This window comes from Diabrotica virgifera, chromosome 2 (genome assembly GCF_917563875.1).
Source record: "Diabrotica virgifera virgifera chromosome 2, PGI_DIABVI_V3a".
Lineage (NCBI taxonomy): Eukaryota > Metazoa > Arthropoda > Insecta > Coleoptera > Chrysomelidae > Diabrotica > Diabrotica virgifera.
This window is the reverse complement of record NC_065444.1, coordinates 268,527,860-268,544,550: the sequence shown is the minus strand read 5'-3', so window position 1 is coordinate 268,544,550 and position 16,691 is coordinate 268,527,860. Positions and strand designations below refer to the sequence as shown.

At 33.8% G+C, this 16,691-nt stretch overlaps 1 protein-coding gene across 1 annotated transcript; it reads right to left on the bottom strand.

The window, feature by feature from the left end:
• Window positions 1–2,845: 2,845 nt before the first annotated feature.
• Window positions 2,846–11,921, bottom strand: LOC114334703 (macrophage mannose receptor 1). The gene is made up of 4 exons (XM_028284804.2): window positions 11,756–11,921; window positions 7,506–7,561; window positions 6,434–6,542; window positions 2,846–3,286 (listed from the first exon to the last, which is right to left on the bottom strand). Exons 1-4 carry the CDS (start codon window positions 11,865–11,867, stop codon window positions 2,961–2,963), a joined length of 603 nt encoding a protein of 200 aa, XP_028140605.1. The 5' UTR covers window positions 11,868–11,921; the 3' UTR covers window positions 2,846–2,960.
• Window positions 11,922–16,691: the final 4,770 nt, after the last annotated feature.

Genomic DNA, 16,691 nt, shown 5'->3' with positions numbered 1-16,691 from the left:
TTCCAGTACCGGTCATATGCGTCCGTTTTGGGTAGGTTAACGGTTATTTTATCGCATAACTTTTTTGTCTTTGATTTTTCACCTTTTTGAGACTAGATTATTAAATTATGAGGTATTCTATTATTAAAAGTTACTCTTGCTTTAAGTTGATAAAATACCAAAAAATATTTTTAATTTGTATAATGAGAAATATTATTTTATTACCATCCGTAAAACAACTGATTCAGCATCAACTGCAGTAAAAACAAAACAAAAATGCTTATTTCCAGCACGTCCTTCATTTACACTACGGTATAGTATGATAAAAAGATATTAAAGTTCACAAATAACCTAACTTAACTTATCGAGCTAGTTGCACGTAGCTAAATAGTTGGAAAATATTTTTCCGCTTTCATAAAAGCTCCATAGAAAAAGACTAACCACACATAGCTTCAGGGATATTAAACATTACACCACACACAGCGAGCAATTGAGTTTTATAATGACAAGAATACTGAACAAATTATGATTTAAGTTTATAATAAAATCTTTATATTAAAACACATTGAAGTAAACACATCACGTAACTGAAAACTAGTAAAATAATTTTTAATGGTTAGTATTATTATGTGTCATCCAATTTCATGTCTCAATCAAACACATAAATTACAGAAGCGGATATGCTTTACATGGACTCAAGGAATGCCCCTGTCTTATCTCATTGCCCTCCTCAATTGGGTCAATTAGTTCATCTCCTACTATTATTTACATATATATATTTTTAGATTAATGATACATACTGTATGTTTGATTATAACCCGAGTTTAACTACAACACTCGTGTACTCGAACATACAAGCAATATTCTTCTGAAATTATGCGTTGCAGCACTAACACATAATAATAAATAATATATTCAATCGCGTTAGAATGAAATTTCTGCACAATTCTCGTTTCTCTGTTTATTACCAACTTTAATAATTAAGGTTTAGGGAAGCAATTCTGCCACCATTCGAAGACACATACAGATGGCGACACTGGCAGTCGAGCAGAGCTTTTGATTAGTTCCGAAATGGCGCAGTCAGCAGCATAGTACAGAGAAAATGAACAGCACACATCATCGGTTCTAAACTAATTTCGGCGCAAGTTTTCCATCGGGATTAACATTTTCTTCATCAGCGTTATGTGACGTTATATGCGAATTACAAACAGTAGTAATTACCGAGAGCTGCACTTACAGTTGCATATGCAATAGGAGCTTTGGATTAATAAGTTCACCGAGTATGACTCAAAACTGTTTCGCGAAATGTCTTTTATGCAGGATTTATGAAAAGCTTATATAAGGCGGTATATGTATAATTGAAATTTTAGATGTAAGAATAATACAAATATAGAGGGTGTTGCATCGTAACGCGAGAGCGTCAGAATACAATCATTGCGCAAAAAACAAAGTTACAATAGGTTGTTCATTTCTTTCTCTTCTCTGTTCCTCTCCTTTGTTCTTTCTCTTTTTTCTCCCTCCTTTCTCTTCTCTGATACTCTCTCTCTCTGCTCTTTTCCATTTTCTCATCTCTTTTATTCTTGTTTCTTTTTTTTTATGACATATTTGTCTGTATCGTTGTGGGACAGTCAGTGGAGGAGGACCTCTTACATCCAAACTACATATATACTATCCCATCTTAATGTCAGAATGAATGGGTGTATGAGTAAGGGTGTTTAGATGAAAGTAAAGAGTGATTGAAGTTAAATGAAGTGTGAATGGGTGGATGAGAAAGCATGCATAGATGAAAGTATAAATGATTGTAGTTGCTCGCAACTGCCAACTGACATTCTTTGGTTAGTTCCATCCTAGATTGAGGGCATCACGGTCGCCTTCACCGACTGTTGGCCTTCAACGCGTCGGCGGGGGACGGACGGGCGGACGGGCAACCAATCTATGGAAGGCACACTGAGAGTGCGAGAGGGGAGCTTTGAGTGAGGTCGACGGGTCAGATATGCTCGCTAAGAGGGGTTCCAGATCCGTCGGCTGGAGAAAAAGGGGGTGGGTTTAGTCGGTAGGCGGCCCGTCAAGATACAGATAGGACTTACTGAATCCGACATTCTTGGGGCACCTTCCCAGACGGTCTTCAGAGGCACCTCCAAAAAAAAGGTTGTTCAATTTAGTTAAACAGGTCTCAATTAAATGTCCCTTATAATTCGTCCTCATACATAAAAATACATATTCTCCGATGTTTGGGAAAAAGGGCTTAAGTCAGAGTTTCATAACAATAATGATCTGATGTCTTCTGGACCAAATAAATCGGCTCTTCTTATTGGTACATACAGTTTAAGTCTACAACAGTAGTTTTCCCTAAATCTATCTGAATGGATCGTATTTATCTGTCATTCTATCTGTTCTAATAAAGGAAAAGTTGTGTTTTCAAATAGACAGACAAAGACGGATAATTCAAGGTTTTCATATTTTAATGTTGTAAAATGGGTGAAAACAACAATTCTGAAATGAATTGTTTATGACACAGAGATCTTATGTATCGATTTAGGATTTGATACCTCCTCAGAGCAACACAATAAAATCTAGCGCAACAAAACCTTTAGTAAAAAACCAATACAGAAGTAAAAACTTCGAGATGTATTCTGGTATAAAATCGTTTATTTAAAACTATAAAATGTCATGGATTGCAGAACGTTTTCGTTCTAAACAGAACATCTTCTGTCAAAGAAACCTTTAAAAGAAACCTTCTGAAACCTTTAGTCTTTTTTTTCAATCCCATCTCCCACAAGGAGAAGCTAGAGATCCTTATGGCCTTGAATGGAAGTCGACCCATTGTAGTGATAAAATAAAAATGTTAAAAATAAAATTACAAAAAAATGGATAACATTGATATTTATTGAAAAGAATTAGAAACACTGTTCTTTTTTTACATTATGATTAAACTTATCTTAAGTACATGATTAGGTCTCGTATACCTGTTTCTGTCTCAACTAACAGTTATTTCCACAATGACAATGACAATGTAATTCTGTGATTTCTTTAAGTGAACGTGGATTTAAGGCATTACAAACGGGTTTTTCACAAAGGGGGTAAAATTCATATTTTTCACAATTTACATCATTCCATACAGCGGACGATCCGTTGTTATAAAAAGAAATACAGTTTTCTGGTTTCTCCGCATCATTAGGTTCGTCATTGCTAATATCCCAGTTAGTAAAAACAACTGGTTCCTGAGCTAGCCAAAACCAGTTAATTTTGTCATTAAGCCTATTTCCAGATGTCCAAATAGCATGAAATACGTCTGGTGAACTAATACCTAAAATCCGTATATCAAATGTTAAATAAATAGATAGAAAAATGAAAAATATGATATAACATGATTTTATAGATAGAATAAATGAAAGATGTTAGCATTATTTATCTGAGATAGTAATTTCTTCTTTTCTGTCTCATAATCGTTAGTGCCCTTCAGTACGTCGAATGTAGAGTTTAGCCTCTTACCCATTTTTTCCATGCACTTTTATTGGTAGCCAAGTTCTTCATATCTTTATATTCATGTCTCTATTTTCACCTACATTATGGATTTGGTCCATCTATGTCTTTATCGGTCTTTCCTTCTTTCTTTTGATTGCCTTTTTTGGCTTCATGATTAAAAAGGTTTTTAGTTAGTATATTTTGCTCCATTCGCTCTATGTGTCCAAACCAGTTCAATCACTCAAAAAATTAAGTTCGTAATATTGATTAACAGTGATTATTGAATAGTATTTCGTTGTAACAACAATTTAGTTTTTTGTTTCAACGAACTTTTAGACATTGATGAATTATTGGTTATTGTCACAATGACTGAATAATAATTGTGAAAATAACTAGAGTACATTGATCAATAACACTCAATTTATTCAGCCAATAAGTTAGTTTCGTATATTTAATAAATAATTTTAATTCTGGCAGCAAAACACTTTCTTGATTTCGCAGATAATAAGCAATTACCTTGGTTTATCGTGACAACGTACATATTTCATTAAAACAATGTACAAATGTTGTTAATATAGGGCAATATATGATTATTGCATATATGTAAACTGATTTTTATGACAACAAATGCATTAATCAATCTACTACAGCGTTTAATAACCACAATCAATGCGTTCATGGTAACAACAAACGCAGTTGTTGAAACAATAAATGGTTTGCTTGACCATTTGCAATGTAACGGCTTTTCCTTATCGTGATACCCCGAGCTTCTCTGTGTTACCATTGTTTGAAAAAGAATTCTTTGTTAAACAATGCTGTTACCTCTGCCGAAGTGCCGAATAATTTCATTTCGTTTCCAATTTTAGCCCGTACTCGAAGGAAGTTTTCGTGTGTCTGTCTATTATCGTATTAATTTTTTTCGATTCCTGGAAACTAACTAGTATTTTGAAAAATTTAAAGGCAGAATAAAATATTACAGTATTATCGAGGGTCTGAAGTCCCTGAGAACTTCTATAATGACTATTTTAATAAGTCACAGGGGTGAAAAATGAGAAAATCTAGTATGATTTTTAATTTCAAATATACCATTCAAAAGAAACTTTCTGTTAATTCTAAGGGAATTTCGGCCCTCGGTAATAATGTAATCTTTTATTCTGCGTTAACATTTTTCAAAAATACTTATTAGCTTTCTTAGGATTCAAAAAAAATGAATGCGTTTAAAAAGAATTCGATCGAAATTTTACACATGCGCTTTCAAAAAGGATTAAAGTGTATACATTTTTGGAATCACTATTTTAAACGCTTTTAAATGAGCTGTCACATGATGTACTTTCCTCTTTAAAAAAATCAAAGTTGTGCCTGTCACCTGAAGAGGGATCGCGTATAGTTAGAAACATTGATATTATAATATACTTTAATTATTTTAAAAATCGACTTGTCTGAACGTTTTGCTTATGTGCTAAAAATAAATAAGTTAATAATGGTGGGGGTAACACTTATTCCAGCGCACTGTATAACTGAAATCATATGAGAAATCATACAGTGTAAAGTCCATTAGGTTTAGGACAAAAAAGGGGGATTTGCAAAATTTAATAATCAATTAATATCATATATTGAGCTAATGCATTCAGTAATTATTAATATAAAATACGTTCATAGTAGGAATGAACGAAACTGATTGTAGGAATGAATAGAATTGCTTGTAAGAATAACCGTATTTATTGTGAGAATGAAAGGAATTAATTGTAAGAATAAACGGAAATAATTGTAGAAATAAACGAAATTGATTGAATGCATGAAGATACGTTAGGAGAAATAACACTGATATTGACTTGTTGTCTGAATTAACATTTTTATTAATATTACGTACTCTAACAATAAAACACTGAAAACGTCAATTTTCTATACTTCCACAAAATTTATTACAACTAAGTGACTACAGCTGTTTTGGCAGAGTGCCTTTCTCTCATCACTTGAGAAAGGCACTCTGCCTTTCTCAAGAGAGAAAATTTTAAATTGAAACTTACATATCGGTGACAATCCATAAAAATAAAATCTAAGATTATGTAGCATCAGACCTTTTAAATATAATGGTAGGGGAGCCCAAGCGGGGATTTTTGCAGTTACTCGAGCGCGTCAGACTATTACATGGGAAGAAACCTTGTACCCTGAAAATGTACCTCTACCATATATTGGCTCTTAATGCAGGGGAGTTCGTTAAGGGGGGTCGAAAAAAAATCTATCCTTAGAAAAACTCGAAACCGTCAAATTAAGATAAGGTCAGTTAAGTACATATGCAAAGCAGTGTATATTTCAAAAATCTAACGATTTGAGCGGGGTGTAAGGAAATGGGTGAGTCCCAAAGTTTCACAAGAAAAAAGCGATTATTTCGCGAAAAAAATGACAGATCGAAAAATTAAAAAACACTTGCTCAATATTTTTCAAAGATCTATCGAATGATACCAAACTCGACCTCCCACGGAAAGGGGTACGGGACAAATTTAAAATGTTAAATACGAATCCTGCGATATTTCGAGAAATGGACATCAGATCGAAAAACTGAAAAATACACTTATTCATGAAAAATTTATCGAATGGCATAAAACACGACCCCCTACGGAGGTCGGGTGGGGGTTACTTTAAAATCTTAAATGGGAGCTCCCATTTTTTTATTGCAGATTTGGATTCCTTACATAAAAATAACTTACTTTTATTCGAGACATGTTTTCGAATTATGGATAAATGGCGCTATAATCTAAAAAAACCATTGTTGGAAATGAAAAATTAAATTAAAAATGAAAAGTACCCACTAAAATGGAAAACTTTACTTAACATGTTTTGGTTTTAAGACCTACTTTTCACAACCAAATAGGTCCCCATAACGCTCGAGTGACCGCACATTTAGCATACTTTGCTCCCCTACCATAAGGCAAATTCGATTATCTTACAAAATATTCCATTTGTTTTAACAAAATTTTCCAAATCTTACCTTCAGAAATAATGAAGTTATATATGGCATCACTTTTTTCTTTTGTTTGAATACTGGCTAATGCTGCACCCTCATCTTGACAAGCTTTAATCGACTGGCTCCATTTGTACTAATAAAACATAAAAATTTTGAATAAAAATGAAATATAATGTCGTTTATGACTATCAAAGTAGATGACGCTTTTGTAGCTATCCACTTGAAGTGGAAAATATTGAGAAATATTCCCCGGCTGTCTGCTTGTAAATATATATCCCTGATGCTAGGATAAACTGAAACAACATGGTAAGAGTCTATTGATACCGATTCATATAGGTGTGTGATGAATTGTGCTCTTGCTCCGTATTTTTGTTTTTTAAATGCATCAAAGCATGGCAAAGGCATAAACGATGGCAAAGATTTAGCTGAACTTCTACACCGTCGCTAATTTTAAACAATTCAAAAGACAGAAAACGGTTTTATAAAATCCTGTTTCGTTTATAGCCATCAAAGTCGATGGAACCTTTGTAGCTATCGACTTTGTAGCTAAAGACATTCTTCGGCAGTTTGTTTGTGAAATTGTATCAGTCTTAAGTTTTGTATCAGTTTAAGTCTCTGACCATGCGAAAATAATAAAGTATTTAGATTTTAAACGCTCATATTTATGAACTTCGGCAAGATAAAACTTGCAATCGTCAAATTAGATTAGTTCTGCTTATTGCAAATTGCAAAATTATATTGTTGTGTATTGGAGTAATTATTAGAGCAAAATATTTTCGAACTTTTTATGTTGCACACTAAAATATTCGTTGTCGCGATAATCCAAAACAGTCGTATATTCGTGGAATACACCATAACTGATAAAAATATAGATAGAGGAACGGAACTATGTAATCTGACTTGACAAAGGCAAGTATGACGACCTTGCCGAACCGTAATTAAAACAATATCTTTTCTAAAAATCAAAGTTATTTAACTCGGAATCAAACTCAGAAATTCACGGGATCACATCTACATAATATACTGAAACCACATATTTTTTTAATGTAGAAAAAATTTAATGCAAACGCCATTTAACACATTCTACAATACGTACCTTTCTTTTAATAATGCTAAAGACTGTCGTGGGACTGGTCTGTTTGGTGCAAGTATCTACAAATTTTAATTTAAAATTTGGTAAACATAACAAATTTCTCAAAAATTTAAAAAGTAGGTATACAGGGTGTCCCAGACTAATTTAGCCACGCTATACTCCTTAAACGAATAGAGGTTTTCGAACGGGACAAAAAGCGGTCTATTCTACTTGTAATACACTTTAATGTGGCGTAGAAAAAATCATCTCCTAGATATTCATCCCTTAGTTACAACCCCTACCTCTAATTTTTTTATAGCACCCTGTATATTTTTTTATAGTTTTGGATGTGGTCTTCTATCGTCTATTCAAGATATTTTTTGAAAATAAAATCGGTTTGTAAATAACCAAGAAAATATCAGTTTAGTTTTGTTAATTATGTTTCCGAGACTAATTTATCCAGGCTATATTTCTTAAACGAATAGAGATATTCAAAAGGGACAAAAACTGATCTATTACATTTGTAATACACTTTAATATGGCGTAGAAAAAAATTATCCCCTAAATATTCATCCCTTAGTTACAACCCCTAACTTTATTTTTTTTAAATAGCACCCGTAAGTTAGTGATGAATATTTAGAGGATGAATTTTTTCTACGCTATATGAAAGTGTATTACTAGTGGAATAGATCAGTTTTTGTCCCTTTTGAATATCTCTATTCGTTTAAGAAATATAGCCTGGATAAATTAGTCTCGGAAACATAATTAACAAAAATAAACTGATAATTTCTTAGTTATTTACAAACCGATTTTATTTTCAAAAAATGTGTTGAATAGACGATAAAATACCACATCCAAAACTACAAAAAATATACAGGGTACTATTAAAAAATTAAAGTTAGGGGTTGTAACTAAGGGATGAATATTTAGGGGATGATATTTTGTACGCCATATTAAAGTGTATTACAAGTAGAACATATCACTTTTTGTCCCATTCGAAAATCTTTATTCGTTTAAGAGATATAGCGTGGCTAAATTAGTTTGGGACACCCTGTATAGTCATTGAAGTCGAAATGAGGACGTGCGAAGCAGGACGAAGGGAAAAAATGAAGTGGATCTAGGTAGGAAACGTGGCACGGCAAAACAGCGACAGGTGGACGAGAAACATTGTACATTGGAGACCACGCGAGCACAGTCATAGTAGATGAAGACCAAAAAAACGATGGCTAGACGATATCCAAGGAAAAATAGGGAGAAACTGGAACCAAATAGCACAAAACAGAACCAAATAGACGAATATAGAACTTGTGGGAAGGCATTTGTCCAGGAGTGGATGGAAACAGTCTGAAAAAGAAGATGTATAGTCATTTAAAAAAACAGAAATAAATGCTAATATTCTATATAACGAAGAAAAAAATATTTGTTTTTATATTAACAACCAATTATTTAAATAAAACCACTTTTAGCTAATCTATTATTCAAACACCATGGTCTTAATGAGGTTCTTTCCAGTAAGATATCAAAGTTAACCATTAATTATATCAGTTTGCCACAATTCTATCAGATATTTCCTTGTGTATCTGGATGGTATGTCATTTTTTTTCCAGTATATTCTGATGACGGATATTTCTCTTCTGGATGATTTTAATTAATTTTATTGTTGTTCTGGCACAAACAACGATGGCAGTAAACTAATGGAATAACTAATGGAAATTAAAAGAAAACGTGATATCACAGAATCGATAAAATTAGAAAAAAAAAAACCAACAGTCTAAACCAAAAAAAATGATGTTCAAAGGTTTTCAATAGCATAAGAAATTGATGGATTCGACCGTTACTCGATAGAAGTTCATTTTATCTAATAATAAAACACTGAAAACGTTTGTTTTCTATACTTCCACAAAATTTATTATAACTATGTGACTACAGCTGTTTCGGCAGAGTGCTTTTCTCAAGTGATTTAGTTTACAATGGTTTTGCCTTTTTAAAGTCTTTAACTGAAGAGGTTGAGGAGTGGGGAGCTGTTTGTCTCGATTTGGTCATTCAGAATTATATCTGTATTTTTTAATTTATTAATTTCCATAGATTCTAATAAAGATAGCTTAAGGCCTTTATTTTGAATATGCAGAATTTGAAACTATTCATTAAAGAATGATTATGATCGAGAAGGTGAAGTGGGAAGTGCGTATGTAGAAGTGTATGGTTTTCTATTGTTGAAAGCCTTTTTGTGTTCTGATATCCGTTTGTCAAAAATTCTGCCAGTTTGACCGATGTAAGTTTTCGGACAGTCACCACAAGTTAGTTTATAGACACCACTCTGTAGTTGTTTTCTCTTTCGGCTCTTATTGTTCTTAATATATTTGCTTAAGTTGTTGTTAGTTCTGAAAGCTGGTGTTATTCTTTTCTTTTTTATGTATCTGGCTATTTTTGTTGTTATCTTGCCAGTATATGTGATAAAGCAGAAGGTACTGGGTTCTGTCTGTGGTGGTGGATAGATAATTTCAGGGCTTCCTTATGGAGTTTTTGGTTTAAAATTTTATTAATTGTTTGTTCGTTATAGCCATTGTTTACTGCTATTTGTTTAATGATGTTCAGTTTTATTTCGAAGTTATTTTTTGACATGGGAATTTCTTTCAGTCTATGTATCATGCTATGTTAGGCTGCTAATTTGTGTTGTGTAGGATGGGATGATGAATTGTGTATAGTTGTGTCAGTATGGGTAGGTTTATGATATACGGAGGACTCACGTTTGTTGTGCAGTCGGTAAAACTGGCAGAATCTTTGACAAATGGATAGCAGAACACAAAAGGACTTTCAACAATAGAAAAACAGACACTTCTACATACGCACTTCACCTTCTAGATCATAATCATTATTTTAATGAAGAGTTTCAAATTCTGCATATTGAAAATAAAGGCCTAAAGCTATCTTTATTAGAATCTATGGAAATTAATAAATTAAAAAATACAGATATAATTCTGAATGACCAACTCGAGACAAACAGCTCCCCACTCATCAACCTCTTCAGTTAACGACTTTAAAAAGGCAAACCCATAGTAAACTAAATCACTTGAGAAAGGCACTCTGCCGACACAGCTGTAGTCACATGGTTAAAATAAATTTTGTGCAAGTATAGAAAACAAACGTTTTTCAGTGTTTTATTGTTAGATAACATCGAAAATGGTGTTGAAGAGGAAGACCAAAATAAACCAGACAACAAGACCGACGAGTAGGACACCAACTACCTATACACGTACAGGCTTAATCATAAGAAACTCTGCTAAGGACCTTTCGAGAGAAGCACGCCAAAATCCACTTTATAAGTACCCCCATCGACAGGGACATCCATTACAGGATTAAAGCGGCTCACGCTAGCCTGAATTTGCAATCGATTTTGGGCACCACGTTGTTCTATTACCCAGGACTCCCACGTAAAGAGCAATTGGCTGATAGTTGTGGCCCTATCGCGCATCAGATTGGTATAGGGGGGAAAGGGATGGCCTAGACCATTGGAGAGCCGTGGAGTGATTCCTGTTATACTCGAGTTAATACACCTCGCTCCAATGAATTGTTACACCCGAACGTCATTTTTAAGGGATGAACATGTCTCGCAGTCTGGGTTAAATCAAATTACTTATTTGGAGAGTCAGTTTAATTCTGGTAGCATTAATAAGCGTGACTATAGCGAGAGGAATGGATGATCTTTAGTAATTGAGAAATGAAAAAAAAAAGAGAGAGTATAGATCGGTATTATAGTGTAATGCTCAACTGTATGATGATGAGGGAAATAAAATTAGAAAGGAAATAATACAACATCAACGACAACAGGCCTATACATATTTAAGCTTGAACTAGCAACGGCGTAACTAGGACGATCCGAAGGGGGGGGGAGGGTTACAACTACTGGATGGTATCTAGGGCTTATGGAATAGTAATGGTGTTAAGCGTATAGAGCTCAAAGTACATTCCAATGGGAGGTCACAACCCCCAAACCCCTCCACGGTTACACCACTGTGAACTAGCACAACCAGAACTCACTGTGGGCTGGTAATGTAGTGAGAATGGATGACTAATTATGTGAAAAATTCATAGAAAGTAAATGCAGGACAGAATGTCAAAAGGTAGACCACAGGGTAGTTGAGAAAGAAAATAAAAAATATAAAAAAATATGACATACCCCTACTAAAATATATATTAGGAGTAGTTATACACAAATATTTGTATATATAAAATATTTATAAAAAAAAGTCCATTTTTAAATAAAATACACTTACCACTTGTTGCCTCGGTTATGAAAACGCAACAGACTATAAGCAATAATATGTTTAACATCAACATTTTAAAGTAACTGTAATCATATAAATTGGTGTGATTATATTTGTGCATTGCTCTTAAGATATAACAGCAAATGTTTGACAATGCTGCCGCAAACCGTACTTAAAACCATAATATACATAGTGGCTCAACGAAAATCAGAGTATACCACCTAAAGCCCAAAATAAATGTTTTTATTAAAATATAAAAGCGGTCGAATTTCTTGTTCTTATTTTTTGGACCATACATTCATTCTTGCAGCCGATTCGAATTGCTGCATGCAGTTGTTCCATCAAGATTTTGACTTCTTTTCGTGGTAAAGTTGGCACTTTAACACGAACAGATATAAGCAAATATATATCAGTCCCCACAGTCTAACACTACCAGAGTCGTCTTCACTTCAAAGCCGAATATTCATCTCTCAAAACAATATAGTCCGCCATAACTGCAAAAAGTCAGGTGACATAGCATGACAGTGCTCCGAACCACTAGCTTAGTTAACACCCAACGAAATCAATAAAACATCGTTATTCAGTACAACAAATAATATTCCTTTGCAAAACATCAATGATACACATCCTTCTCAATGTAAAGAATATCAGGTTGGATAACCGTAATTAAAAAAATAAAAAAAAATCGAAAAAATCTTACACATACGTCAAAGAAAAGCGTGGCGCGTATTCATGGAATAAACGGTTTTCGCACCACGCTTTTCTTTAACGAATGTGTTAGATTTTTCAATTTTTTTATTTTTTGCTTTTTAATTAATTTTTTTATAATATGTTTAATTTTAGTCACTCGTAACTAAAGAAAAGCGCTTCTTAAAAATATTTTTTTCATATTTTTTTATTTTTTACTTTTTAGTCTTACACTTTTCACACATTAAAATATATCGTCATGTTTATTAAAACATGTATAAAATATATGATGTAAAAACATGAAAAGTAGTCGGAATTGGCAAAAAATTTGAAACTGTATTGTTTATTTATGAAGCATAACATAAACAATTAACGTAAAAAGTGAAATTATGTATATTTCGTATAATTAGCTACAATCTGTAAAAGTTTTAAATTTCTTCATTGTAAAAAGCAAGAGAATTGAAGCATTTTCCGTTAAAATCGTTTTTTTTTATTTAAACAATTAATAAACAAAAAAATATTTTATTGACTATTCGTGTATTGTTCCCGCGAATGCATATGTCTTCAAATTTTTAGTCATTTGCATTGAAGAAAAGGCAGTAAAATTAACGTCCAAAGATTTGACCCACACGATTGAACTAAAGAAAAGCGTTTAAAAACTCCACAAGGAAAAAGTTTTCCTGTAGTTGGCTGTACACCATATAATACAAAAACAGTAAAATCCTGTATAAAAGGTATATTTAAAATCCCTCAAAAGGGCCACATCAAAATCACAACATAACTAGTTTTCGACTGGTTTACCAGTCATCATCAGTGCTTACGTGCAATGTACATGCTAACCACCAAGATATTGTTTAACAAAAATATGTGGGTCAAAGCCCAGTAAAAATTGTCAGTCAAGGAAGGCTTTTTAATCCAATGTTTCCTTGACGGAGAACTTTAACTGGGTTTGACCCACATTTTTTTTTGTTAAAAAATATCTTGGTGGTTAGCATGTACATTGCACGTAAGCACTGATGATGACTGGTAAACCAGTCGAAAACTAGTTATGTTGTGATTTTGATGTGGCCCTTTTGAGGGATTTTAAATATACGTTTAATACAGGATTTTACTGCTTTTCGTTTAAAAACATTTTCTTGAAGACGTTTCAGTAAGGTCACATTTGTCATTTTCAAGTCGGATTAGTTCCGCTTCTTCGAAAAAATAAATCGGTTTTTAACCTTCGGTGGGGCGCAGCCGTTCCAGCAGATATAGCAGTCTTTCTTTTGTGTTGTGTGCAGCAACTTTTATAGGTACAATTTTCCATATTTAGATAGCCTCCGGATTTTATATTAGTATTTAATACGTCCGAGACAGTTTGTGCCAAATGGTGAGAAAAGCAGGTGGCAGACATTGTGATCTCTTAGATACACTACGCCCGATTACGTAATATTCTAGCAATTGCAAATATGTATTGTGTTTTGTATAAATTGTGAGTATTGTAATATCGTTATTGTTATGCGTGTTTACAATATAAATTTAAAAATAAAATCTATTTGGCTATATTTGTATTAGAACATTTGAGTAGAAGAGGTCAAATTAGTAATTGAGATCAATTTGATCTCCAGGAAAGGCTAAAGGGATTCAGACCTAATGTGCCGGCAGGAACCCAACAAGAAGCTGATGAACCACGACAGAATAAGTATGTGTCCTCTGCGCCACAGAAACTGGTATCAGACGATATCTAGACATGAGTGTAAGTAAAATATGTCAAAAATCACTTTGTCTGCAAAACGCAAATTTTGTAAGTGCGACTTCTTTGATTAATCCTATTCAACCTAACGAACAACAGGAATAATCTTGTAATTAGAGTTTGCTTTGTACCTACATATTTTTAATTTGTAATGATACGTGCTAATTCCGTGTTATGGAACAAATATGTTGAAGAGCCAGGGGCAAAATTGCGGACCGATATGTTTTAAATGCATTCATTTTTTTTCGAATCCTGAGAAAACAAATAAATATTTTTGAAAAATTTAAACGCAAAATGAAAGATTACATTATTATCGAGGACCAGAATTTCCAGATTCTTTTAAATAAGTTGAAATTAAAAATCAAACTATTTTTTTTTTTCACTCCTCTAACTAAAATAATCATTATTAGTAATTTACGTAACAAGTTCCGAAAGTGATATTTTACGAGACGAGTAGGAAGTTTCCAGGACGAGCCGTAAGCGAGTCCTGAAATCCTGCGAGTCTCGTAAAATCACTTTTGGACCGTGTTACGTACAATATTTTTTCTGCAGCCATTTTGTATGTTAAAAATAATATATGGATAAACTTTTCTTATGAACTTTTATTAAACACTTTAAAGTTACTCTCGTGAATTCAACATTAGAAAAATCTATTTTTTTTTCTCTGATTGTGGCCTTGGTTTATAACTAGAAACTTTAGCCACGTAATTGTATAACTTATCACTAACTCAGGTGTAATGTGTAGTGTGTGTGTTGAGTAAGTGTCTTGTTACTTTGCAAAGTCGACGTCATTGTCTTTGCAAAGAGACGCTAATTGTATCCGAACGTCTTCGGTCCCTCCGGCGAGTGAAAAATATTGTTTTCACCCATTTTGAAAAAATGTGAAATCTTTGTATTATCCACGTCCGTCTGTACGTCTGTCCGTAACCACAACTCCTCCGGCAATATAGCAGCTAGAATGACAAATGAGGTGTCAAATGAAAGCTGATAATCCAAGGATGGTACTAAAGGTGAGATATTTGACCTTGGCGGTCTGTCCGTTGGTCTGTACGACCGCGAATATAACTCCTCCATCATTATACCAGGTAGAATGACAAATGAGGTGTCAAATGAAAGCTTATAATCCAAGGATGGTACTAAAGGTGAGATATTTGACCTAGGCGGTCTGTGCGTCGGTCCGTACGACCGCGAATATAACTTCTCCGTCATTATACCAGGTAGAATGACAAATGAGGTATCAAATGAAAGCTGATAATCCTAGGATTGTACTAAAGGTGAGATATTTGACCTAGGCGGTCTGTGCGTCGGTCCCTCCGACCGCGAATATAACTCCTCCGTCATTATACCAGGTAGAATGACAAATGAGGTGTCAAATGAAAGCTGATAATCCAAGGATGGTACTAAAGCTGAGATATTTAACTTAGGCGGTCTGTACGTCGGTCCCTCCGACCGCGAATATAACTCCTCCATCGTTATACCAGCTTGAATGATAAATGAGGTGTCAAATGAAAGCTTATAATCCAAGGATGGTACTAAAGGTGAGATATTTGACCTAGGCTGTCTTTCCGTCGGTCCGTACGACCGCGAATATAACTTCTCCGTCATTATATTAGGTAGAATGACAAATGAGGTGTCAAATAAAAGCTGATAATCCAAGGATGGTACTAAGGTGAGATATTTGACCTGGGCAATCTTTCCGTCGGTCCGTAGGACCGCCAATGTAACTCCTCTGCCATTATACCGGGTAGAATCACAAATGAGGTGACAAATGTCAAAGTTTAGTAAGAATGACTCAACATTAGTAAATTCGTATATCAATCCACGCAAAGTTACACGTAAAATTCAAATATCGTCTTCCAGTTCTACTTTCGATTACTTTGGGTGAAAACCTAGGACTTACGAAGTCCAATTACTTGTACTTATGAATATTAATAACACAATTATAACAATTATTTACATTGATATTGTTAGGAATATTAACAGAAGTGGCAGTATTGAAATTAGTGGTAGACGTGTCAGTACTTTTACTATTTTTTGAGATATTAATTTGGTTGCGGCCATTTTCACACATACGAATCTTAAATGACAAGCGTTGTCATAATAAAATAAAAGTTGATGTTATTGTCAAAGCCGTTGCCTAGCTACACAAAATCATCCCGAAAGTAAAAAAAGCGTCCCGAAAGTGAAAAAAATTAGTCCCGAAAGTAGCTACTTTCGGTACGAATTGTGTAAAATGGTACTTTCGATTTAATGAATCGTACCAAAAGTTTTATTTTCGAAACGGCTGCGGAAAAATAAATTTTTAGCGACTTTCGGCTTTCGGTATAGTCATCGCCAGTTAACTTGGCGAGACGCACAAACCCAAAATTGCAGAGTGGCTTAGGGGATGATCATCAGTCTCTGTGACGTTGTGCGTATTCGCTGTCGCCAAGTTAACTGGCGATTGTAGTAGTAATGTATTCTTTCATTCTGCATTTAAATTTTTCAAAAATTATTATTAGTTTTTTCAGGATTAGCAAAAGATGA